At 46.6% G+C, this 23,481-nt stretch overlaps 2 protein-coding genes across 4 annotated transcripts in view; one reads left to right on the forward strand and one right to left on the reverse strand.

The window, feature by feature from the left end:
* Positions 1-12,935, forward strand: part of ZCCHC17 (zinc finger CCHC-type containing 17) — a 55,526-nt gene extending 42,591 nt beyond the window's left edge. For both annotated transcript variants that reach the window (XM_067725209.1, XM_067725211.1), the window contains one exon: positions 12,032-12,935. In XM_067725209.1, coding sequence (XP_067581310.1) covers positions 12,032-12,193 — 162 coding nt within the window. In that variant the 3' untranslated portion in view covers positions 12,194-12,935. The remainder of the gene's footprint in view (positions 1-12,031) is intronic.
* A 686-nt stretch (positions 12,936-13,621) lies between these two features.
* FABP3 (fatty acid binding protein 3) lies at positions 13,622-21,145 on the reverse strand. Of its 2 annotated transcripts, none has more exons than XM_067725214.1 (4): positions 20,989-21,145; positions 17,503-17,675; positions 15,466-15,567; positions 13,622-13,939 (listed from the first exon to the last, which is right to left on the reverse strand). In XM_067725214.1, exons 1-4 carry the CDS (start codon positions 21,059-21,061, stop codon positions 13,886-13,888), a joined length of 402 nt encoding a protein of 133 aa, XP_067581315.1. In that variant the 5' UTR covers positions 21,062-21,145; the 3' UTR covers positions 13,622-13,885. The 2 variants fall into 2 exon arrangements, with proteins under 2 accessions (XP_067581315.1, XP_067581316.1); XM_067725215.1 differs by lacking the exon at positions 13,622-13,939 and adding an exon at positions 16,527-16,657 and having other exon boundaries at positions 15,504-15,567.
* Positions 21,146-23,481: the final 2,336 nt, after the last annotated feature.

Here is a 23,481-nt window from a genome sequence, read left to right on the forward strand (position 1 = left end):
CCCCAGTATTGCTTTTTAAAAAAAATTTTTTTTAATCGAAGAATGGTTGATATACAATATTATATACATTAAAGGTGTGCAATATAGTAATTTACAATTTTTAAGGTTGTATTCCATTTATAGTTATTATAAAATATTGGCTCTCTTCCTCGTGTTGTACAGCAGGGGTCCCCAACCGTCCTCCCCACCTGCCCCTCGGGGCCACACAGCAGGAAGTGAGGGAGGGAAGCTTCATCTGCCGCTCCCCATCACTCACATTACCAACTGAACCATCCCCCCACCCTCCATGGAAAAATTGCCTTCCACAAAACCGTTCCCTGGTGCCAAAAAGGTTAGGGGACCGCTGTGGTACGGTGTATCATTGTAGCTTATTTTATGCATAATAGTTTGAGTATTGCTTATTTTTGAACACAGGGTTTGGCTTTACATATCTTTATTCTTGATGCTAGCCTTCTTCATAGAGGTCTGAGGACTTGATTTAAAGAGGGAAATGGGAAGCTTCCACCATATTACCTCATTATTTAAATATAAAACAAAAGAAGGGCAACCCATAATCTTACTACTTTACCAGAATCTATATTATTGTGGCACATATTTTCTTCTAGCTGTTTTCAAATGCATGTTTTACCTAGATGTAATTAAAATGTATGTATAATTTTGTTTCCTGTTTTTTACTTTGTCATGTCATCGTTCCATTTTTGCCACATAGTCTTTTTTTGAAATAAATTTATTTATTTATTTATTATTTTTGGCTGTGTTGGGTCTTCATTGCTGCACACAGGCTTTCTCTAGTTGCGGCAAGCGGGGGCTACTCTTCGTTGTGGTGCGCAGGCTTCTCATTGCGGTGGCTTCTCTTGTTGTGGAGCATGAGCTCTAGGCGTGCGGGCTTCAGTAGTTGTGGCGCAGGCTCTAGAGTGCAGGCTCGGTAGTTGTGGCGCACGGGCTTAGTTGCTCTACGGCATATGGGATCTTCCGGGACCAGGGCTCGAACCCATGTCCGCTGCACTGGCAGGAGGATTCTCGACCACTGTGCCACCAGGAAAGCCCACCACATAGTCTTAAAATGTTCATTTGCAGTGGCTATGCATATTACATTAGGTGGATGCTGAGGAATTGCTTTTCTGAGGGCAGTGGAGGATGTACTTAAGAACCTGGGCTGTGGAGACAGACTGCCCAGCTTCTAATCTCAGTTGGGTCACCTCCTCACTGTGGAACTTAGGCTAATTACTAAACTTCTCTGAATCTGTTTCCTTTATAAAATGGGAACAATAAGCATCTACTTCATAAGGTTGTTAGGATGCGGAGATGCACATAAAACTCTGAGCACAGTGCCTGCATACAGCAAAGCCCAGTGCGTGTCAGCTACTGGTAGCTGTTGCTTAAAAACAGAGGCTTTATCATCACTGTGCAAGAGGTGCACAGTGCACCTCTTGCACTGTTGGTGGGAATGTAAATTGATACAGCCACTATGGAGAACAGTATGGAGTTTCCTTAAAAAACTAAAAATAGAACTACCATACGACCCAGCAATCCCACTGCTGGGCATATACCCTGAGAAAACCATAAGTCATAAAGAGTCATGTACCACAATGTTCATTGCAGCTCTATTTACAATAGCCAGGACGTGGAAGCAACTAAGTGTCCATCGACAGATTAATGGATAAAGAAGATGTGGCACGTATATACAATGGAATATTACTCAGCCATAAAAAGAAACGAAATTGAGTTATTTGTAGTGAGGTAGATGGACCGAGAGACTGTCATACAGAGTGAAGTAAGTCAGAAAGAGAAAAGCAAATACCATATGCTAATACATATATATGGAATCTAAAAAAAAAAAAAAGCTTCTGAAGAACCTAGGGGCAGGACAGGAATAAAGACACGGACATAGAGAATGGACTTGAGGACACGGGGAGGGGGAAGGGTAAACTGTGTTGAAGTGAGAGAGTGGCATGGACATATATACACTATGAAATATAAAATAGATAGCTAGTGGGAAGCAGCCGCATAGCACAGGGAGATCAGCTCAGTGCTTTGTGCCCATCTAGAGGGGTGGGATCGGGAAGATGGGAGGGAGATGCAAGAGGGAGGAGATATGGGGATATATGTATATGTATAGCTGATTCACTTCGTTATAAAGCAGAAACGAACACACCATTGTAAAGCAATTATACTCCAATAAAGATGTTAAAAAAAAAGAAAGAGGCTTTGTGGTCAGAGACTGGGTTTAAGTACAGACACTGGGTTCAAAAAGTTCTTTATATATTCTAGATATCAATCTCTTATCAGATATATGACTTGCAAATATTTTCTCCCATTCTTTGGATTGCCTTTTCACTCTGTTGGTAGTGTTCTATTTTTATTTTTCAGATTTACATTAAAAAAATTGTGGTGAACAAACACATAAGACTTATCATCTTAACCATCTTTAAGTACAGTTCAGGAGTGCTAAGTATGTTCACATACTAAGTATATGATAGTGTCTTTTAATGTACAAACATTTTCCATCATGATGAAGTCCAACTTATGTATTTTTTTCTTTTGTTTCCTTTACTTTTGGTGTTGTGTTCAAGAAATCATTGCCAAATCTAACGTCATGAAGCTTTTTCCTTCTGTTTTCTTCTAAAAGTTTTATAGCTTTAACTCTTACATTTAGATCTTTGATCCATTTTTTGAGGGTTTTTTATTGTTGCTGTTTGTTTGTTTGTTTTAACATGGTGTAAAGGAAGGTTCCAACCTCATATTTTTGCATGCAGATATCCAGTATCCCCAGCACCATTTGTTGAAAAGACTGTCCTTTCTCCATTGAATGGTCTTGGCATCCTTTTCAAAAGCCATTTGACTGTACACGTGAGGGTTTATTTCTGACTCTTCATTCCATTCCATTGGTCCATATGTCTGTCTTTTTGCTAGAGCCACACTGTTTTGAATGCTCTAACTTCATAGTAAGTTTTGAAATCAAGAAATGTGAGTCCTCCAACATTGTTCTTTTTCAAGGTATTTTGGCTCTTTGGGGGTCCCTTGAGATTCCATATGAATTTTAGGATGAAATTTTCTAATTTTGCAAAAAATGTCATTGGGATTTTGGAAGGGTTGCATCAAATCTGTAGATTACTTTGTGTAGTATTGACGTCTTAACCATATTAAGTCTCCCAATCCATGAACATTGATGTTTTTCCATATATTTGTGTTGTCTTTAATTTCTTTCAGCATTGTTTTGTAGTTTTCAGTGTACAAGTATTTTTGCCTCTTTGGTTAAGTTTATTCCGAAATATTTTATTCTCTTTGATGCTATGGAATTGTTTTGATGCTATGGAATTGTTTTCTTAATTTTCTTTTCAGATTGCTGATTGTCAGTATATAGAAATACAACTGATTCTTGTGTGTTGATTTTGTATCCTGCAACTTTTCTGAATTCACTGATTAGTTCTAACAGCTTTTTTGTGGAATCTTTAAGATTTTCTACATGTAAGATCATGTTTCCAAACAGGCAATTTTACTTGTTTAGTAGAGCTAGATTTTTAACTGTGATTCTATGTGTATGTTCCAGGAGTTTTTCATTCTCTTTTAACCTTTTAGGGGTTAAATGGTATTTACCAGATTCCTGAAGTGGTTCTCTGGATATCTCACTTCTGTGGGTCTTTGGTTGTTTTTGTATTGCTTAATACACCTGGTACAACTAGTTATTGCTTTGCTTCTAAAGCTGCTTTGAGATGTGTATTTCAGTTCGCCAAAATAATTATTAAGGATCTGCTAGGTATGAGGCGCTTTATGACCTGCTTAGTCAACCCATTATCCTACCCTCTGTTGCTCTTCACTTAGTAGAGAAATGGTCTGATGAACAATGGCAGTAATAATCATCATATCTTATTATTTTTAAAGTATCTTTATGTATATGAACTTCTAACTCATGAGTCCTCTTTGATTAAAAAGTGCTCCAGGGGGCTTCCCTGGTGGCGCAGTGGTTGAGAGTCTGCCTGCCGATGCAGGGGACACGGGTTCGTGCCCCGGTCCGGGAAGATCCCACATGCCACGGAGCGGCTGGGCCCGTGAGCCATGGCCGCTGAGCCTGCGCGTCCGGAGCCTGTGCTCAGTAACGGGAGAGGCCACAGCAGTGAGAGGCCCACGTACCGCAAAATAGAAAAAAAAAAAAAAAAAAAAATAGTGCTCCAGGGAGCTGAAACTGTAAAAACTTCCCCCTTGATGCCCATTGTTGCTACCAAGATATCATCTAGCGTTATTGTCTTTTCACCTTGTCGTTAATCGCTTTATTATCTTTTATGCCTTATATTTGTTTAGTACTTACAGTTCATAAAATATCTTCTTTTTTCTTTTTTGGCCACACTGCACAGCATGCAGGCTCTTAGTTCCCCGACCAGGGATCAAACCCATGCCCCCTGCAGTGGAAGCGTGGAGTCTTAACCACTGGACCGCCAGGGAAACCTCAAAATATCTTCATTTTTTATTTTGTTTTATCCTTACACAATCCTGTGTGGTAGCCAGAGTAGGCATTATTATCCCACCATTTTATACCTTAGGAAAATGGAGATTAAGAGAAATTGTCTCACCTGAAGTCACACAACTATAAGGGATAGTGCTGAAATAAGAACCCAGTTCTTCAGATTACTAACCCAATATTCTTTTCTATACCACACTTCTACCATTAATTCATTTAGCTCTTCAATTACTTATTTACTCAACAACTATGTATTGAGTGCCTCATACTTTTCTATTGTGCATTGTGTTAGGTGATTGACTTATCAGGTCTTATAAGATCACTTTTGGGCCAGATTTTGCTCTGTTACCCGCTACCCTTAGTAATCATCTGATGTCACCTATTGATTTTTTTTAATTTTTCAAATGTGTTTCATTTATTTGTTTTACGTGAATTTGTATTCCTTAAATGTATTTCACCGAGCTGATAAAGTGAAGTGCTGTAGGAATGTGCTCTCTATTGATCTGTTTCTGTTCATAACCGTAAATCAAGTTTCCAGGCCTCCTGTTTCTTTCCCCCATCTAAATCTTTGATTCCAACAGGAGGTTGGCTTTCCTTATCAGTAAAAACTTCTACCTGAGATGGATATTTTGGAGTGTGCGAGAGTGGCAGATTTGGACACCTGTTCCAGCACTAGTTGGCTCTGGGCCATCCAGAATTAGAACCAGAAAGTCAAAAACAGTCTACTGGGTTCTCATCTCTGCTTCTTTACGAGACTGCTTCATTGTCCCACTTCTTTCTGCAGTCTGGTAGAAGAGAATGTCTAATGTAAAGTCTCTAAGACAGGAGAAGGTGCTAGGCATGTTGGGAAATCAGGAAATGGCCAGGATAAAGAAAGGGTGTCACCTGTTTCAAGTAGTGCCTGGCACATATTGGCATGCACCTTTGAATTGATAGACTCCATCATATGTGCCATGTGTAACTCCTCAGGTTCCTTCCCTCAGTGAGGCCTACCCTCAGTTTGGAGAGTAATAGGGACTGACTCCTGCTGCTGCTGGTGAGTAGGGGCAGGAGTAAGGGATCTTTCTAGCCCTGAGCCCTCCACTTCTTTTTATCGAACATACATGAATTGAATGCATGTCCTTGTCCAAAAATCTAGTACGTATTGGTTTAGTTCTATGCAATACCTATTCAGTACCATGACGGTTTTCATCCCAGTGTCTGAAAATTATAAGTCATTTTTGTTGGGCATAATTAGAACAGGAGGAAGCTTTGTGTTGCAAATGGAAATGGGCTATGAAGAGGTTGATAAAATAGGAATAAAGGTTTTTGTAGTGAAGCCCTGGATAATCTTTCATGAACCTGTGGTATGTGCTTTGCTAGCCTCTTTCACTTATCATATGCCATCATGGGTCTTTCTGAATCAGGCTATATTATGAGGAAGCATCTGCTTTGGGCATCAGGCTGCTAACTTATTATAATGAAGTTTAGCTATATTTGATCCAGAATGTAATTTTCTTCCTTTCATATGGCTACTATAATTACTCTCTGCTGTACTATATTTAGAAGAACAGAATAGGAATGTCATCCCCTTGGCTGCAGTGCTGGCTCTGTTCTGTTCTCCAGAGAACTTCTGGTGCCTATCTGAGAGAGAGGTTGCCAGTCCTGGGCCTGTTCTGCTGGAGCACAGAGAGTCGTCCAGTGTATTCTGCTCGAAAGCCTTCAGGATTCTCCTTCTATGGAATAAAGTCTGAGTTCCTTTAAGACTCTTCACAATCTGTCCAACATCCCAGCATCATCTCTCACCAGTCCTTTCCCTCACACACTGTACTCCAACCTCATTCATTAAAAGAATTTCTGTTGTGTGCCAGGTTCTGTTCTAGTCGTTGCAGCAACAGTAGGGAACAAAACAGGAAAATCCCAGTCTTCATGGTACTTACTTTCTAATGGGAGTCACAGACAACGAACTAGTAAATAAATATAAAATAATACTAATATTTCAAGTACTGAAAAGTGCGATGGAGAAAAATCAGTTTGGTAATGAGAGCTAGGGAGTACTAGAATAGGGGTAAAGGGATAGCTGACTTGCCATTCTAGATAGGATGGTAAGGGCAGACCTTTCTCATAAAGCATCATTAGAGTGGATCTTTGAAAGAAGTGAGAAAGCAAGCTACTCAGATAAGTGGTGAGAGAACATTTCAACAAGTACAATAGTTAGAGATTGGGAATGAGCTTGGCATGTTTAAGGAACAGTAAGGAGGCCAGTGTAGCTGGAGGAAGTGAATGAGTTAGAGGAAACCAGGGCCTTATAGGAGAATCTGAGGACTTCAGCTTTCACTTAGAGTGAGATGGATGTCATTAGGCATTTTACTAGAGGGATGACATGATCTGACTTATCTTTTAAGAGAATTATTCTGGCTACTGTATGGAAATTAGATGGTTAGAAGGCAAAAGTGGAAGTAGCAAGCTAGTTAATAGATAGTATTAGTCATCCACATGATCAAGTAAATGAGGCCTAAGAACTGACCATAAATTTGGCCATGTGGAGATCATTGGTAACTTTGACAAGAGCTGTTTCAGTAGAGTGGTGGGTTGACAACCTGGTTACAATTGTTTAGGAGGGTTGTTTTTTTTTTCAAAATGGGAACTATTATAGCACATTTGTTTATTTTGGGGAATGAGCCATTAAAGAAGGACAAATTGATGCAGGAGAGAGGGGACAATTCCTGGACCTATGTCTTTGAGTAGGAAAGAAGGTATGGGATCCAGTACAAGGTAAGTATGCCACACAGGATCTTTCAGGCATTTGCTTCATTCTGTCTTCCATCTGGCTGGAAGGCCCTCAGTTCCCTTCTTCCGTCAGCACTACTACCACTACTCCACCTGCCAAAGCCATGTTCATCCTTCAAAAGCACAACACATTACATATCCTTCATGAGGCCATCCTCAAATTCCTCAGACATAATTGCTTTCTTTCCCTTGTGTGTGCATGGCATGTTGTTTGTACTTTTCTTACATCACTTCCGTGGACTGCCTAGTATCTTAATTAATCTTTCTCCTTGATTAGTGTATCCCTTGAAGGCTTCTGTTCCCTGATTTCTAATGTCATTCAAGTACTATAAGAGACAAATTAGTTAATAGATATTACTGGCTCTTAGAAGGTACTCAACAAATATTTGTTGCATGAATGTACTGTATGGTTATTGGGAGTTATTCTTTCCCTTGTTTGATGAGGTTGGCTCAGGTTTGGAGGAATGGTGCCAGTCACCACTCCTGAGCTACTGAATGTGTTTACTTTGCATGCAGCTATGGCTTTGCACTAGTAGGTACTCTGTATTTGTCTGAATTCTATTAAAAATATGTTCTTATCTCCTAAGCGACACTGTATGTAACTATGGCTCTCTCAAATGCTTTATAGGTAGTAAAGTTCAGTAAATACTTGTGAGCTGATTAATAGCCTTCTCCCTCTGGTCTTACCCTTTCCAAGCTGTGATAAACTGATGCTTATGAGCAAATTCTAACCAGGAGCCACCCTCTATCCTACTTTATAAGAATTAACCCTAGAGAATCAGTTTGAGAATCAATCATTTCTCAAGAATAAGAGAGTAAATAACCAGTGCTTTCTCGAGAATAATTCTTAAGAATAAATAAAACAGAATAAATGCTTGCTTGCTTGCTTGATTTCTGGCTAGATCAGTGCCTTTGGGCTAGAAAATGCTAACTTAGGTGCTGGCTTTAACACACAGAGCTAAAAAGAACATCTAATGAGGGGCCCAGCCTGAGTCAAATCCAGGTTCTACCATTTGGGCAAGTTACTTTATCTCAGTAAACCTCTCTGAAGTTATAATTTTCTTTCCTGAAAATATAGAGATTATTATGCCCACTTAATAGATTTGTTTTGAAGGTCATGGGGTATGACCCAGCATCTAGAAAATTAGGTACTCAATAAGTGTTAACTGCTGTTACTCCCCTTTCTCAGTTTACGCTGGGCTGCTGCTAACCTTTTTTTAGAACTATAGAGAAAGTGGATGGGCTAGCTGCTGTAGCACAGGATATGTGCTTCTCAGAGAGAGGTTTTGAGCAATGGCTTCTTTCCCCTGCCCCTCCGGCCTGTCTACCATGAGCTCCCACTTCTGGGTCATTACCCTTTACCTTATGCTCCTCTTCCCCAGAATGTAGCCAAGGGACCAGAAGCCAGCTTCACCTCTGACTTTCCAACTTCACCTCTACTCCAACTCCCAACTTTCCTCTTGAACTACAACATACGAAGTAATTTTTGTTCTCTAGCTCAAGGTTAGAGACAAAATGAAAATGATGCCACCTGCTGGAAAACTAGATTTTCTTTATTCGGGTTGCAAAAGAGCTTTTACATCAAGATTGAGATCTAGAAAGCCATTTCCCCAAGTCCTCCTTGCTACCTAGAGTCAACGTTCTAGCTTGCCAGGGTTCTCTAGTGATTTGCTTTTCTCTTTCCTCCTTCTGAGCCTGTATCATTGAGAAAGTGGAAATAATGCCAAACTCTGAGTTAGAAAGTGTGACGTTCTTGTCTTGTCTTTGGTCACTTCCTTGAGTTGCAGTTTTCACCTCTGTAAAATAGCAATAATAATTCCTGACTTCTGACCTTACCAGATTATTATTACAAGATACGAGATGCAGAAAGTTTGATAAACTAAAGTGCTATTTGTTTGTAAGGAAGTATTATTACTTTCCTTTCTCATTTATGTATCCAGGCTGGGCCAGTCTTAGGGGAATTGGTGCCAGACTCTGCATCTGCTTGTTTACTTTCCCAGGACTCTGTCCTACCTAAGGGGCAGAGACTGGTGAGGCTGCCAAGCCCATGTAGCCTGTGATTGACTTCCATTATCTTGCAACACCATAAGCCAAACCATGGATTTGCCGACTCTCAACTTCTCCCAGCCATGGTTCCTACAGCTTGATAACTTGGGCCTGGGAAGCTTCCCCTCTCTCTACTCCACTGGAGACTCCAAGAAAGAATTTTGGTTTAATCTTCTCTTAGAACTTTGACTCATCTGCTGTAGATACTTGGCCAGATTGTCAGAACATTCTGGGAGTTCTCTGAAATAAGAGAATAATACAATACTTCTAGCTACCACTGAGTTCCTACCATGTATCAGGCACTATAGTTAGTACTTACCATGTTTAGTCCTCATAGCATCCTTTGAAGTAGGTATTTATTATTTGTAATTTACTGAAAGGAAAACTGAGGTTCAAAAAAGTAAAGTCTTGGGACTTCCCTGGTGGTCCAGTGGTTAAGACTCTGTGCTTCCAATGCAGGGGGCGCCGGTTTGATCCCTGGTTGGACAAGTAAGATCCCACATGCCACCCAGCGCGGGCCAAAAAGAAAAAAAAAAAGTTAGGTCTTTTGTTCTAAATCACATAGTTAGTAAGTGGCAGAGTTGGAATTTGAACTTAATTCTTTTTTTTTTTAATTTTTTAAATTTATTTTTGGCTGCGTTGGGTCTTTGTTGCTGCGTGTGGGCTTTCTCTAGTTGCGGCGAGCGGGGGCTACTCTTCATTGCGGTGCATGGGCTACTCACTGGGGTGGCTTCTCGTTGCAGAGCACAGGCTCTAGGTGCACGGGCTTCAGTAGTTGTGGCGCATGGGCTCAGTAGTTGTGGCTTGTGGGCTCTAGAGCACAGGCTCAATAGTTGCGGCACATGGGCTTAGCTGCTCCGCAGCATGTGGGATCTTCCTGGACCAGGGATCGAACCCATGTCCCCTGCATTGGCAGGCGGATTCTTAACCACTGTGCCACAAGGAAAGTCCCTGTACTTAATTCTATCTTATTCCAAAACTGTTGTTCTGACCACCATATACCGTGAGGCCTCCCATCACTATACAGGAAGAGGGGCCATGTGCAATCAAGGAAAACTCAGGAGATTTCCAGTCATATGATCTACATGCAGATCCCAGCCCTGCCTGTGTGATCTGGGGCGAGTGGTTTTCAACTTCTCCAACCACAGATACTATCTCTTCACCACCATGTGACACAGGTGCTGTTCTTATCTCCGTTTTACATTTGAGGAGACTAGGCCTCAGTGAGGTGAAATGACTTGCCCAGGGTTACGGAAGAGTAATAGTAAGTGGCAGAGCCAGAACTCATGTCTGGGTCTAACACCTGGTTCTGTGTTTTGTCCACCATTTCTCACAGCCAGCTCCCAAGACCTAGTCTATCAGGCAGACTTACAGTCTCCGGATGCTGGATGGAAGCCTAATGGGAGGAGCAGGAGCCTTGCCCTCTTCTACTCTCACTTTCGCCCCCCATAGTCTCTCCTTAGAAACCTTACCAAGGCAATATACATATTTGCAATTCAATGAAAAGGTTTATTCAGTGCTTACAAACTGCTCCAAGTACCCTACAGAAGCCTGGGAATCAGGGTCTCAGCCTTTGTGTGCGTTTGTGCTGTTAATTTGGTGGCGTAGTGTGGTGGGAAGTGTTGAGAAAGTTCTTTCTGAGCTTTTTTCTTTATCAGTATACTCTTGTAAGGTTGGTTGCGAAACTTAGAGATGGTAAATATTCAAGGGTAGCAGGTGGGGCCTTATTAATTGATGGCGGTTATTTTCCCTGGCAGCAGGGTCTAATAGAAACCAGACTGGGAGTCAGGAGTCCTGAATCCATTACTCTCATATTCTTGGGCATGTGAAGTACTGTCTCTAGTCAGACTAGGTGATCTCTAAGGACTCCTTTCAGCTTTAATATCCTGTGCTTTTTAAAAATGAAAGTGATAGGGAGTTCTCTGGTGGTCCAGTGGTTAGGACTCAACGCTTTCACTGCCACGGCCCGGGTTCAGTCCCTGGTCGGGGAACTAAGATCCCTCAATCCGCGTGGCACGGCTGAAAAAAGAGAAAGAAAGTAATAAATGCTTGTTTAAAAAAAAATGAAAAAGGACAGCGGAAGACCTCAGCTTCCCTGTATGCAGTTCATTCCTGAGGTAACACTTGTAACTGTTTGTGTCCTTTCCATTGTTTTCTGTGTATTTTAAATATATACAGGTCTGTTAAATATACATATTATATTATGATTTAATGTACTAAATATTATAATTTATATATGTAAATATATATAATACATATGGTATGCATGTATATGTGTGTGTGTGTATAAACATACACACATATATTGTTACATACCCTGGAACCTAGAATACATACTGCATTATGACTTGATCCTTTTTCGCTCATTTTGAGCACTTTTTCTTGTTAGTACTTAAAGATATAATTTGTTTTTTTAATTAATGTTTTTTTTAATTATTTATTTTTGGCTGCATTGTGTCCCCGTTGCTGCGTGCAGGCTTTCTCCAGCTGCGGCTCGTGGGCTGTAGGCACGCGGGTTTCAGTAGTTGTGGCGCACAGGCTTCGTTGCTCCGCGGCATGTGGGATCTTCCCGGACCAGGGCTTGAACCCGTGTCCCCTGCATTGGCAGGTGGATTCCCAACCACTGGCGCCCCCAGGGAAGCCCTAATTAATGTTTTTTAATCTATTAAGTTATCTCCTAATGATTACAGGCCATGATTTTTTAAAGCAAATATATACATACAATGTTGAGTTTTTATTTTATTCATTTATTTTTTTTAGGAAAAGAAGAAAAAGAAACATAGAGACAGGAAGTCATCTGACTCTGACAGCTCAGACTCTGAGAGTGATACAGGCAAGAGGGCAAGGCACACGTCAAAAGACAGCAAGGCAGCAAAGAAGAAGAAAAAGAAGAAGAAGCACAAGAAGAAGCACAAGGAGTGAGAGTGGAAAGAGTGGAGGGGGTGGTGGAGAGAAGGAACCAGGAGCCTTGTGCCTTGAAGCGTTGGCTCCTGGAAAGACTCAGTAGTGAGAATATGGCCTTCCACCCCATTGACTTCTCTCCCATGGGAGATGGCTTCCCCTCCTGCCACAGGCAGGTTTGGGAGATATCAAAAGTATCTGCCTGAATGAGTTGTTTTCTTATCACTCCAGTCCCTTTGCAAGTGACCCCTGCAGCTGACCCATTCATTCACCCAACTTCCTTCATTCAGCAGAAGGTCCTATTACCCTCTTCCAGCTGCCACTACCAGAGCCAGAGTCCAGGCTAGAGCCACAGGTACTGCTGTGGAGGTGAGTCTGGCTGTAGTTGGAGAACAGAGTGATTGGCCCCTCCCTGTTGGCCTTCCTTGGGCTGATTGGTGGGTGATCTCTGCTGCATCCAACACAGGGGCAGAGGGAGACTGGCAGTACTAGGGAGAACATGGTAAGAAGTGGTGCTCACTTTTTCCATTCCCCCTAACATGATTCTACTATGTTAGAATGACAGCCAGGGGTCACAGCCAGAAAACCATTGTTTGCAGTGACTGAGCTTGTGTGTGACGTTCCGCCCGATCACTGAACCAGACAGCTCAAGCCAAGATCATTGCTTTACTTTTATTTACTACAATGTGAATCAGTTGGTTCCATTTCAGGTCTCTGCTTAAATTCCTGGCCCTAAATGGAAGTGTGCTTGGTTTTAAACTTATTGAGAGTCCTTATTGGTATAATCCCTCTTCCTGTAACTTACAGACTTAAAAGTCACTGAGGCTGCATTAGGTGACAGAAAAACATTTAACATGTTACCTTAGACCTTAGAGAGTGGCCCAGCTAAGGTACAGCGCCAGAGGCACTAGCAAGTCACAGCCTTCTTAGATCACTTATAAGCCCTCACTTCTGTAATGATCAGATGACCTCTCCCCCAGGGCTGATTAGAGAACCAGTAAGAATTTGAACCATGAGTAATGGCCTAGCACATAGGCAGATGCTCAGCAGTCATCTTCGCCAGTGGGCATTTTCTCCCACTACCACTGGCACAAGCCTGGATCCTGTGTCCTAAGCCTGTGTTCTGGAAAGAGAGAGACCACAGCATTCCACAGAGAAGAGCAACTGTCCAGACCCAAAGGCATTCAGTGCAGGATGGACCTGAGGTGACAGTTCAGAAGCCCCACCGCTGAGTGATTATTCCAGGTTGGACTAGCTCATTTGGCCATAGGGAGGGGGCAGTGTAAAGGGAAGTTGTAGGTACAGCCGTTTTATTTTTTGTACGTGTAAGGTGATCAGCTATCACTGTCCCTGAGACTGTCCATTGCAGTCTCTCATCCAGTGCTTCTTCCTGAGTGGCAGTCGTTTATGCCTACTCTCTGACACACACAGAAACTGAGACTCCCAGAATCATGTCACCAAAAGCAAAAAGGCAACTGGGTGGCCTAGGTGCTGCTTTATTGACCTCAGAGCACCCTTTGGGTGCAGTTAAAAAAACAAACATACACAATGAGAACAGAACTGGATCCAGGCTGGTGCCACCTGACCCCAGGAGAATTTCCCCAATCAAGGTGGATTTATACAAAATGCCAAAGGAAAAAAAATGAGTCAATCTGGTGCTGAGTCCAGGAGTAGCCAACTGGCAGAGGAGGAGTTGTTGAGGGAGTGGGCAGGTCATGCCCCTTTCTCGTAAGTGCGAGTGCAAACTGCATTGCAGTGGGTGAGTGTCTGGAAGAAAACACAGAGTCAGGTTAGGGCAGGGGTGTACACATAGAAGGTACTGGGAATACTCTCCACTCTGATGGGGAGAGCCCTCTACCTTCATGCTAAAAATTTTCATTTACTGCCTACCTACTACGTGCCAGGTACTTTACATGTATTTTTTCCTAATGCTTACACCAAGTCTTTTTTTTTTTTTTTGGCCATGTCATGTGGTTTGCGGGATCTTAGTTCCCCAACCAGGGATTGAACCCGGGCCACAGCAGTGACAGCGCCGAGTCCTAACCACTGGACCACCAGGAAGTTCCCCTAAGTCTTTAAGTTAGGCATTGTAATTCCTCTTGTAGAGATTTGGGGAAATGAGCTTTCAGGGAGGAAGTAACTTGGTCAAGATCCCAGAGTGTTTCTCTTTCCCTTGTACCACTCCTCTCCCTTCATCTTTAGTGCCTAAGATGGTGCCTGGCACATAGTAGACAAACAGGTGAATAAAAATGTCCAGAGGCTCTTGGGAAAGGACTTTACTAGGCCACCAACTCTCCATTCTTTCCCTAACTTAGGGTAGTGCCAGGGCCAGAGGCCTGAACCCCCAGCATCCTGCCTGGCATCACAGAGCCAGGCCCATGGTTTCACCATAGCTTAACTGCCCAGTGAGTATTTGGTGCTGTATATCACATTCCCACCAGAGCTAGGTAACTCATTATTAACTCTGCAGGGCCCCCTGCCCTGTGTAAGTGCAAGAATGCAGTGACCAGGTTACACTGACCCAAGAAGGTCTGCAGTGAAGATGCTAAGGCGAAAACCTGAGGCCCTACAGAATAAGGAGGCAGAGATCACGGGTGGCTGCTGTCTCCACCCCTGGGGGTGTTCAGTCAAGGCTACATTCTTCAAGTGAAGTCCCCAAGTTTGTCCCTAAACAGACAGATCTGCCAGCTTGTTTGTCATTTCCAGCCCAGGCCTTAGGTACTTGTAGTAGGCCAGGCATGGAAAGCTCTGAGAGGAGGTGAGCCTGGAATGAAGTAGAAATGACTGTGCTGTCAGTTGGGGCCCCACCGATCACCAGCCTGTCCCTGCCCAAAGGCTTGGGAGATGGGAGCCTCTCCTATGGGCCTGGAATCAGATTTGGCCAAGCTTTCTACCTCTCCCTGGGGCAAGGCAATGCGGCAATGCAGAGCATGAAACTAAGGCCATGGAGTGCGCCTACTGTGGTCCCACACCAGTGATGCTCTGTGCTCTGCATCCACTGCCTCCTTCAGACTTCCCAGCAGCCCTACAAGGTTAGTGTTATTAACACCCACTTTACAGTTGGACTTGGAGAAGGTGACTTGTCCAAAGTCATGCACCCTATAAGCTGAGATTTAAACCAAGTCCAAAGCCACTACATAGAAAATTCCTACCTAATACCACCCAGGCCTGCCTCCACCCTCCATTGTTCCAGCTTCCATTGGTCCCGCTGATGACCTTGGCTTTTCACAATAGGCTTGGCTGAAGGGGCAGTAGAAACGAATTGGGTGAGGCCCCAGAGTTATCCATCTTACCAGGATGAGTTTCCCAGCAACTACTTCCCGCACAAGTGTTGTCTCTTGTCCGTTCCACTTCTGCACGTGGACGAGTTTGCCTCCATCCAGCGTCACAATGGACTGTGGAAAGAGGGTAGAGGCCTGAGCTGAGATCTGAGCTAGGATTGAGGGGCAGGAAGGGGTCTGGTCACTGGGGCCACAAAGGACCCAGCCTCTATCCCTATTGACAATGCTAGGATCAGAGATCAGGCAGCCCACCTCCAACCTAGCCCCATAGGATGTCTAGTTCACCACTGCTGCTTGGCCGGGGGAGGGGCCTTCAGCTGTTGGGCGAGTAGGGAGAGGCAGATAGCACAGTGGAGAGGAACAGCCTGGCTCTGAGAAGCGCCACCAGCCTTCAGGATGGGCACTTATCCCGTACTCTAGGTGATGCCCACAGCCCAGTCTCACTAAGACACAGAGTGGGGGGACCAGCCCAATGCCTGTGAAAGACTGGTGAGGAGGAGTAATCCTGAGACTCTCCGGCCAAGTGGTGATCACACGTAATGTCTAAAAGACCCTTGGGGGCGGGAGGTATTGGAAAATTGGACCCTGCCCTGTATTCCTACTCCTCTTGGTCCATATCAAGTGACCCCCTTCAGGTGACGAGTGGGCAGCAACTGCCAGGTCCTGGGACTGCGGGCCCTTGGAGTGTTCCACAGCCCTGGTCAAATGTCCACTTAATCTGATGGGTGCTGCCAGCCTGCATCAGCTGGCTCTCATTTGGCAACTCTCCCAGGTCTCTCTTCTCTAGAAATTTGGGGGCTCTAAGCCAGGCTAGGGTACCCTGACTGACCAGCGTTCAGTAGAAGAGTCTGCAAAGGCTGTGTGTATGTGCTTTGGGGCCAGTGGGTCGGTGGGTGTGCACCCTTACCACCACCTTCCTCCTCATTTTCATTCCCCTAGCTTTTTGTCCATTCAGAGCAGGTTATGTTTAGCCTAGGCATCCCAGAGAACTACTGTTGTGTTTAACTGGGGTTCTTGCCCTTCAGGAAGGTAGGCTAGTTCAAGGAGGCAAAGGCATGTGGTAGGGCAGGCACCTCTCTCCAAGGTAGGCTGCCATCTTTGGGTACCATCCCATCTCTGCTGCCAGCTTCCTGTATGATCCTGGGCTGGGCTCCAGCTTCCTCCACAGGGAGGAGATTAGACCCTCTCCTCTCCTTGGGAGCAGCTGTGAGGAAGAAGAAACAGCTGAGGAGCTGAATGGAACAGTCTGGTGGAAAGGTACTGCTATAGGTACACCCTGTTGAGGGCAAAACCCCTTAGTTCTCTCTTCCATGCCTGGCTCAGTGGCTGGAAGGCCTGAGGCAAGCTGCCAAGACAGCCACCACCGGGTGACAAGTCCTAAGACTGGGGGCAGATGTACTCTCCCTCCCCAGAAGGAGAGGGGTAAGGCTTGGTGAGAAGACACTATAAACACACCAAAGACAATGCTCTATCCAGAATATAGTTTTTCCTGCCTGTAGGCTGGCAGCATTGGAAATGGTTTCTCAGGGTCACTGGCCAAGCCCTGGAAGTGGAGGCTGGAGAAGAGGAAGCATCTGAGTAGGTCTCAACCTCTTGTCCCCAGCTGTCTCCTTGGCTCCTGAAGGCCAGGATGACCTTTCGGTGGAGGACCTTGACTTCTGGGCATTGTTCCTAAAGCACCCGAGGTCACAGCCATGTCCACATAAGCCCCCATCTATGGAAGGGGAAAGAAAGCCAGAGCTGTTGCATGCCATACACAAGGTCACCCAGCTGGAGCTGGCGTAGACAGTGAGGTCAGACTATCCAGGCTCTGTGCTGCCCACTCCCACTCCCAGAGGCAACAGGTAGATGCTTCCCAAATGGGAGGGAGAACAAGATAGGACTAACATGCATTTAGCACTTGGGACATCCCAGCACTGCACAGGCGTTATGGACCTCATTTGCCACTTCAATCCCCCATGATAGCCTACCCCTCAACGTGCAATGATAGGGCGCCACCGTAATCCCCTTCAGGGCCTTCCACTCCCCATGGACCCTTCCTTGACTCACCTTGACCTTCCTGTCATCTGCTGTTGTCTCATCGAACTCCACTCCCAGCTTGAAGCTGACCTCCGTGTTCTTAAAGGTGCTTTGTGTTTTTATGGTGATTGTGTCCCCGTTCACTTCGATGACTGTGGTAGGCTTGGTCACGTTGGCCACCTGCCTGGTAGCAAAACCCACACCTGAGGGCAGAGGGAAGGGTATGAGTATGAGCTAGAGCGAGAGGCAGGGTACAAGGAGCTCAGTGACCAACTCTTAGGCCTGGATGTGGGGAAGGGGGAAAAGAAGGGTGAGAACTTTCAAAGACTTTGCATGGCTGTTAATTCAGTCTTCCCGTTAGCTCTGTGTGGTGAAGAGACATTACTGATCCCATTAGACAGATGAGAAACTTAATGGACAGGCATGTCTCACAGCAAGTCAGTGGCAGAGCTGAGATTAGAATAAGCTACTATTAAGTGCTTTCTGTGTGGTAAAAACTACACGTGTAATCTCATTCAGTCCTTCCAGTCTCCCCGAAGGACTGATGCTATTATCTCTATTTTACAGATGCAAAAACTGAGAATGAGTTGAAGCCCAGGGTCACAAATCTGGAATTCAAATCCAGAATGTTCAACTGCAGAGCTCACTGTACTGCTCATCTATAAAGGCTGGAGCGCAAGGCTCCCTTCCAGGGCACCTGAGCAGCTTTCAAGGCACAGGCTGAGGGAGAAAGAAGTAAATGTGGACTTTGCCTTCCAGAGCCTATGGACAAGAATTTTCCACCTTTGAAAGTTTTTACCCTGAGATGCACTGGTGCTCTTGTGCCCCATGTATGGTAACAAAGATATTTTCCAAGCCTCTTAACCATGACCTAGGAGGAGGCAAAAGGGAGTGTTTGTCTCAGTGTGCAGATTTAGGAGAGGCCTGAAGTGGTGGCAGTCAGGACTCCAATCCAGGTCTCCTGGTCTAAGGCTCTGTGGGAACTCCCCTCCTGGCCCAAGCACGGCTTCCCTGAGTGCTGCAAGAGAGTGTGGAACAAAGAGCCCTGCAGGTTGTGGCTTTCCCGAGATCTGTCCTTTTGCCTCCAACCTCCCCCTCTGCTCCGAGCAGCCTCTGCTGAGCTGTCCTCCAAGGGCAGAGGCTGTGGTGAGGGGGTGGGTGGAAAGTCTCCAGATGTGCCTGGCTACATGGGTTGTTTTACTTAATGTTTATTACAGCCCTGAATGGTGGATTTTATTATCCCCAATTTACAAATAAGGCTTGGAGAGTGAAGTGACTTTTGCCCAAAGTCAAAGGGTTAAGTGGTTGACCTAGATTTGAATTTAGGCTCTAAAACTGTTCACTTTTCCTCCTGGGCCATCCTGCTTCCCGGCATGTACTTCATCTGTGGCCTATGGCCACCAAGTGTGCCTGAGATCACTGGTACTAACTAGGCTGGGCCTCTTTGTCCTCTGAGAACTCTTGGTTTAAAACAAGAGGGGCACAGGCAGCTGTGCTGCTGCTGGCCCACCCTGCCTGGCTACTGAGGGACTTGGCCTTGCCCCCTGTTATCAGAGTGAGTCAGGTCAGTCCCACACCCCAGCACAGAGCAGGGCCTTGTCACTGCACAAGGAGCTCTGTTTACTTAGGACCTACCCAGAGGTGTGGAGCGTTTGAGGAAGGAAGGCATTGTGGAGTGGGTGAGAGACTCAGCTAAGAGAAAGTTACAGCATTTGGAGTCTTGCGAAGAGATGGGTTCTACTTAGAAACGAAGCTGAAGCTATTTACTGAGAGCTAAGGAAGGTCTTTTCTCCCCCATGGGTATCTCATTTTTTCCATCTAAGGAAGGTCTTTTCTCCCCCATGGGTATCTCATTTTTTCCATCTGTACAACAGCAGGCTAGCTGGATTCTCAGCCCCCTAACCCAGGTTGGGGCAAAATAAGGGAGCAAGGGTGGTACGGATGGTATGACTCACTTCAGGGACCCAGGTCTTCAGTCCTAATGTCTGCTGGGAGACACTTGGGAGAGGAACTAGCTATGGGCATTCCACCTTCCCCAACAGCTGCCCAGGGTCCCCTACTTCTCCAAGAATTACTACCTTCCTGGAATCATTGGGCATAATGCTCAGCATAGAGTAGGGGCAGTTGAGCACTTTGGCCTTAAAAGCCAACAGTTGCGGTCCTTATTTCAGGGGTCAGGAACAGGTGGGAGGTGCCTGGAGTGGACCCCCCACCCCTTCTTTGGGTTATCCAGCCCCCCTTCCCTGGAAGGAAGGCATGGAACCTAGCTCAGTCATGAATAACATTCCAGTTTTCCCTATCCTAGCCTGGGGGACCAGGATAATCTCATAGCTGGGGATTCCAGAGAAAGGATATCACCCTCTTTGCCTAGCCCATATTAGAAGGGGAAGGGCTGAGGTCAACGCTTAGTTAAGCAGTTCTTACCACTCCCACCCCTGGGGTCCATAATGGGAACTTCTCTGGGTTGCCGATCTAGAAATCTAGGCTTTCATAACAGCTCTGCTGTGGAATTGATTTGACAAGTTTCTACTCTCTCTGGGTCTTGGCTTCTTCGACTGTTGAACCAAGGCACAGAGACCTCCAAAGTCCTCCTCTGCAAGATTCTTTGAATCTTCATTCTCCCCCATCCCAGCACCACAGCCTCCTAGACCGAAGACCCTCCCTGGCTTTACCAGGTCTTGGCTTTGCTCCAGGCCCCTTTGCTGTACCCCTCCACCAGACACCTCCCCAGTGAGCAGTTATCCTTGGGTTGCAGCTGGTGATGGGGCCTCTTGCCCTACCCTACCACTAGGCTGGTTAGTGAGAAAGAGGGCACCCTGCAGCGACAATCCTTTACCCTAACTAACCCAACGTAGAGGGTGAGGGGTTGTTGCTAACTGTGCAGGCTCCTGTCTCAGCTCCTCATATCCTGTTCAGGGCTGTTCCCCCCTTCCATGTTCTTCCTCCTGGGGATCCCCTACTTTAGGCCATAGGACACTTCCCATCAATCTGCCCCCTTTCACTGTTCAGGCTCCAGTTCTTAGACCACCCATGCTCCTCTTCTTTTCCTCCCTCCCCTCCCGTTTTATCCAAACCCGCCCCCTACCTCCAGATCAGAAGCCTTTCTTCCCCGAAAGCGCCTCCCTGCCCCCACATCGACCGACACAGCTGCCTCCTTGAGCCTCCTTGCCTGGGAATCCCTCTTGCCAAGTTCAGAACATGAAAGCCCCCTCCCCGGAATTCCCTGGCGGTCCAGTGGTTAGGACTCTGCGCTTCCACTGAAGGCGGCAGGGGTTCCATCCCTGGTCGGGGAACCAAGATCCCGCGTGCCGCGTGCCGCGTGGCGAGCGCGGAACTGGAAGAAACCCCTCCCAACAGGCCTCGCATGCCCTAGCGCAGGCTGCCACCTTCTCCGCATCCCCGGGTTCCCCAACTTTTACCAGGAGGGATGCAGCAGGCGTGCAGGGTAGGTAGCCACAGCTGGAGCGCTGCTCCGACCCGGCACGCGGCCAGCCCAGCATCCCAAGCCGCCCTCACCGATTGACTTCATGTAGTCATCGAAATTCTTGCTGTCCACTAACTTCCAGGTGCCCACGAAGGCGTCCACCATGGTGAGGCTGGGCTAGGCTGAGAAAGAGACGATAGAGCACGCGTGCAAGGATTCCGGGACCTGCGGCTCCCAGCCCGCGCCGCAGCTTTAAAAGGCCCTTGCATCACGTGACGGGGCGTGGCCCACACCCCGCTCCCGAAATAGGAAGCCCCAGGCAGGCGCTAGCTAGCCTGGGGCTGACCGCCCATCCTCCAACCCGCCGGGGGGAGGGGGAAGGGGCACCCGGTGGCGCCCGGCTCGCCTACGTCAGCGCGGGTCCCGGGGGTCCGAGTCCCTGTCCCGGGCTGGTAGGATCTACTCCCTTCCCTGGCCTCAAGGCGCTCTTCAGAATCTAAAAAGAAAACAGTTCGGGGCACGGTGCCCGTGAGCTGGGGCGCACGCCAGGGACATCTTCCCTCCCCTGGTCCCTCCCTGAGCTTGAGGTCAGAACAGAGATGAGAGTCTAGAGGAGAAAGGAAACTTTTGGGCTGATGCCCACGCCGGGAAAGCTCTGGCCGACTCTTCGCGGCGCAAGCATCTCGGTCTTCATTTTACAGGTGACGTGTCCAGGGCTCAGAGGGGGAGTGACAAGGTCGCAGGAAATAAGGAGTGAATTGGAGCCCAGATGGCGAGCCTGGTCTAGCCGGCCCCAGACCCTGCGCTCTGCCGCCACTCCCCACTGCCCGGTGGAGGGGAGAGTCACCGCGGGCAGCGAATGCCCTCCGCCTGCTCCGGGCAAAAGCGTGACCCTTCCCGTCGCGCCGCGCCGCGCCTGCTCCTCACGTGCTCGCCCCTGCCTACGGAATGTCTCCCGCGCTAGCTTTTCCCTCCTGCGGTCCAACTACCCCTCCACCGTGCCAGTGCGCCAGGCTTTTCTGACCTCTACGCACAGCTCCGAGCGTTTGCTCCGGTCGGCCGTTCCCTCCTCACCCGCCTTCAGAAATTCTGTCCTTCCAGCCAGCTCTTCAAGGCTCAAGGACAGCTCCCCGTTCTGCCTGACTGCTGCGGCCCCCACCTGCTGCCCTTCTCTGACCTCTGCACACTGGCAGGCAACCGGCACTTTCAGAGACCGGCAGTCACCTACCTTGTTTGACACTACAGTTTCCAAAGCACTTTTAATAACAATCAGATCCACCTTGTATTGCTGTTTATTGCATGCTGAGGGCTTTCAGTGCATTGTCTTATTGAACTTTTAAAACAAAGTCCCTGAAGCAGGTGTTATTATTATCCTTTTTACAGATGAGCATAGTTGAAGCTTAGAGGAACCCATTCATTTCTTAATCCAGCAGTTATTAAAGCACTTACTTTGTGCCAGGCCCTGGGCTAGGCTCTGGAAAGACAGCCACGAACAAGACACACGCTCATGAAGGAAGACACAAAACATAATGGAGTGGTGCCCAGCTGAACTCGGGCCCGCAGAGGTCCTCACAGAGGGACCCAGAAGGGGCCCGCCAGCTCTGCCACACATGTATCAATACAGAGTGGTGGGCTGCCTCCCTGTACCTCTGTTTCTCCATGTGGAAGTAGAGAACATCTGCTCCCTTTCCCTAACTTTCTGGGAAGAAGGCCAGGGAGGAAGAGCCCTCTCTCTCCCAAGGTCTTGGTTCTTTTGGACAGGTCCACTTGCCAGAAGACCAAGGGGGCTTATTTCTGCCAAAGCTGCAGGAGAGGCCTCAGGGCTGGGCACAGAGCCCTAGTGACCTCACTGCCAGAGCAGGTACAGGGGGAGGAGGGGGATGGGATAGTTTCTAACTCAAGGGCACAACCTTTAGACACAGGGCCTCCTCCTCTTTCAAACACTGAGTGGCTGGAGAGCCAGGGACCAGAGCTCTCTCCCTACATGGTCTTTATAAAGCAGTGCTGGAGAGCTGGGGCTGGGCTAACAGCTGCTGGCAGATAGATGTGGGTTCCAGTTCTGATTCCAGTGGGTACTAGCCGTGGCTGTGGGCAGCTCACTTAAACCACTCTGAGTCTCAGTTTCATCTCGAAAATGGAGGAAATGACAATATTTACCGTATAGAGGTGTTGGGAGATCAAATGAGATAATGCATTTAAAATGCTGTACAGTGGTTAAGAATCCGCCTGCCAATGCAGGGGACACAATGTTCAAGCCCTGGTCCAGGAAATTCCCACGTGCCGCGGGGCAGCTAAGCCTGTGCGCCACAACTGCTGAGCCTGCGCTCTAGAGCCTGCAAGCCACAACTACTGAGTCTGCATGCTACAACTATTGAAGCCCCTGCACCTAGAGCCTGTGCTCCGCAACAAGAGAAGCCACCGCAATGAGAAGCCTCACACCGCGACAAAGAGAGTAGCCCCTGCTCGCCGCAACTAGAGAAAGCCCGCGCGCAGCAATGAAGACCCAATGCAGCCAAAAATAAATACAATAAATAAATTAAAAAAAAATTTTTTAATGCTGGGCAAGGTAGATTGAATAAATATTT

This window comes from Pseudorca crassidens, chromosome 2, assembly GCF_039906515.1.
Source record: "Pseudorca crassidens isolate mPseCra1 chromosome 2, mPseCra1.hap1, whole genome shotgun sequence".
NCBI lineage: Eukaryota > Metazoa > Chordata > Mammalia > Artiodactyla > Delphinidae > Pseudorca > Pseudorca crassidens.

What these genes read in the sequence shown, in the direction of transcription:
- FABP3 (XM_067725214.1), bottom strand. Translation starts at nt 21,061, where the DNA reads ATGGTGGACGCCTTCGTGGGCACCTGGAAGTTAGTGGACAGCAAGAAT. An exon ending in TGACTACATGAAGTCAATCG is followed by an intron (nt 17,676 to 20,988) that starts GTGAGGGCGGCT and finishes CTCTGCCCTCAG; the next exon opens with GTGTGGGTTTTGCTACCAGG. An exon ending in TTGCTGGGAAACTCATCCTG is followed by an intron (nt 13,940 to 15,465) that starts GTAAGATGGATA and finishes GTTTTCTTCCAG; the next exon opens with ACACTCACCCACTGCAATGC.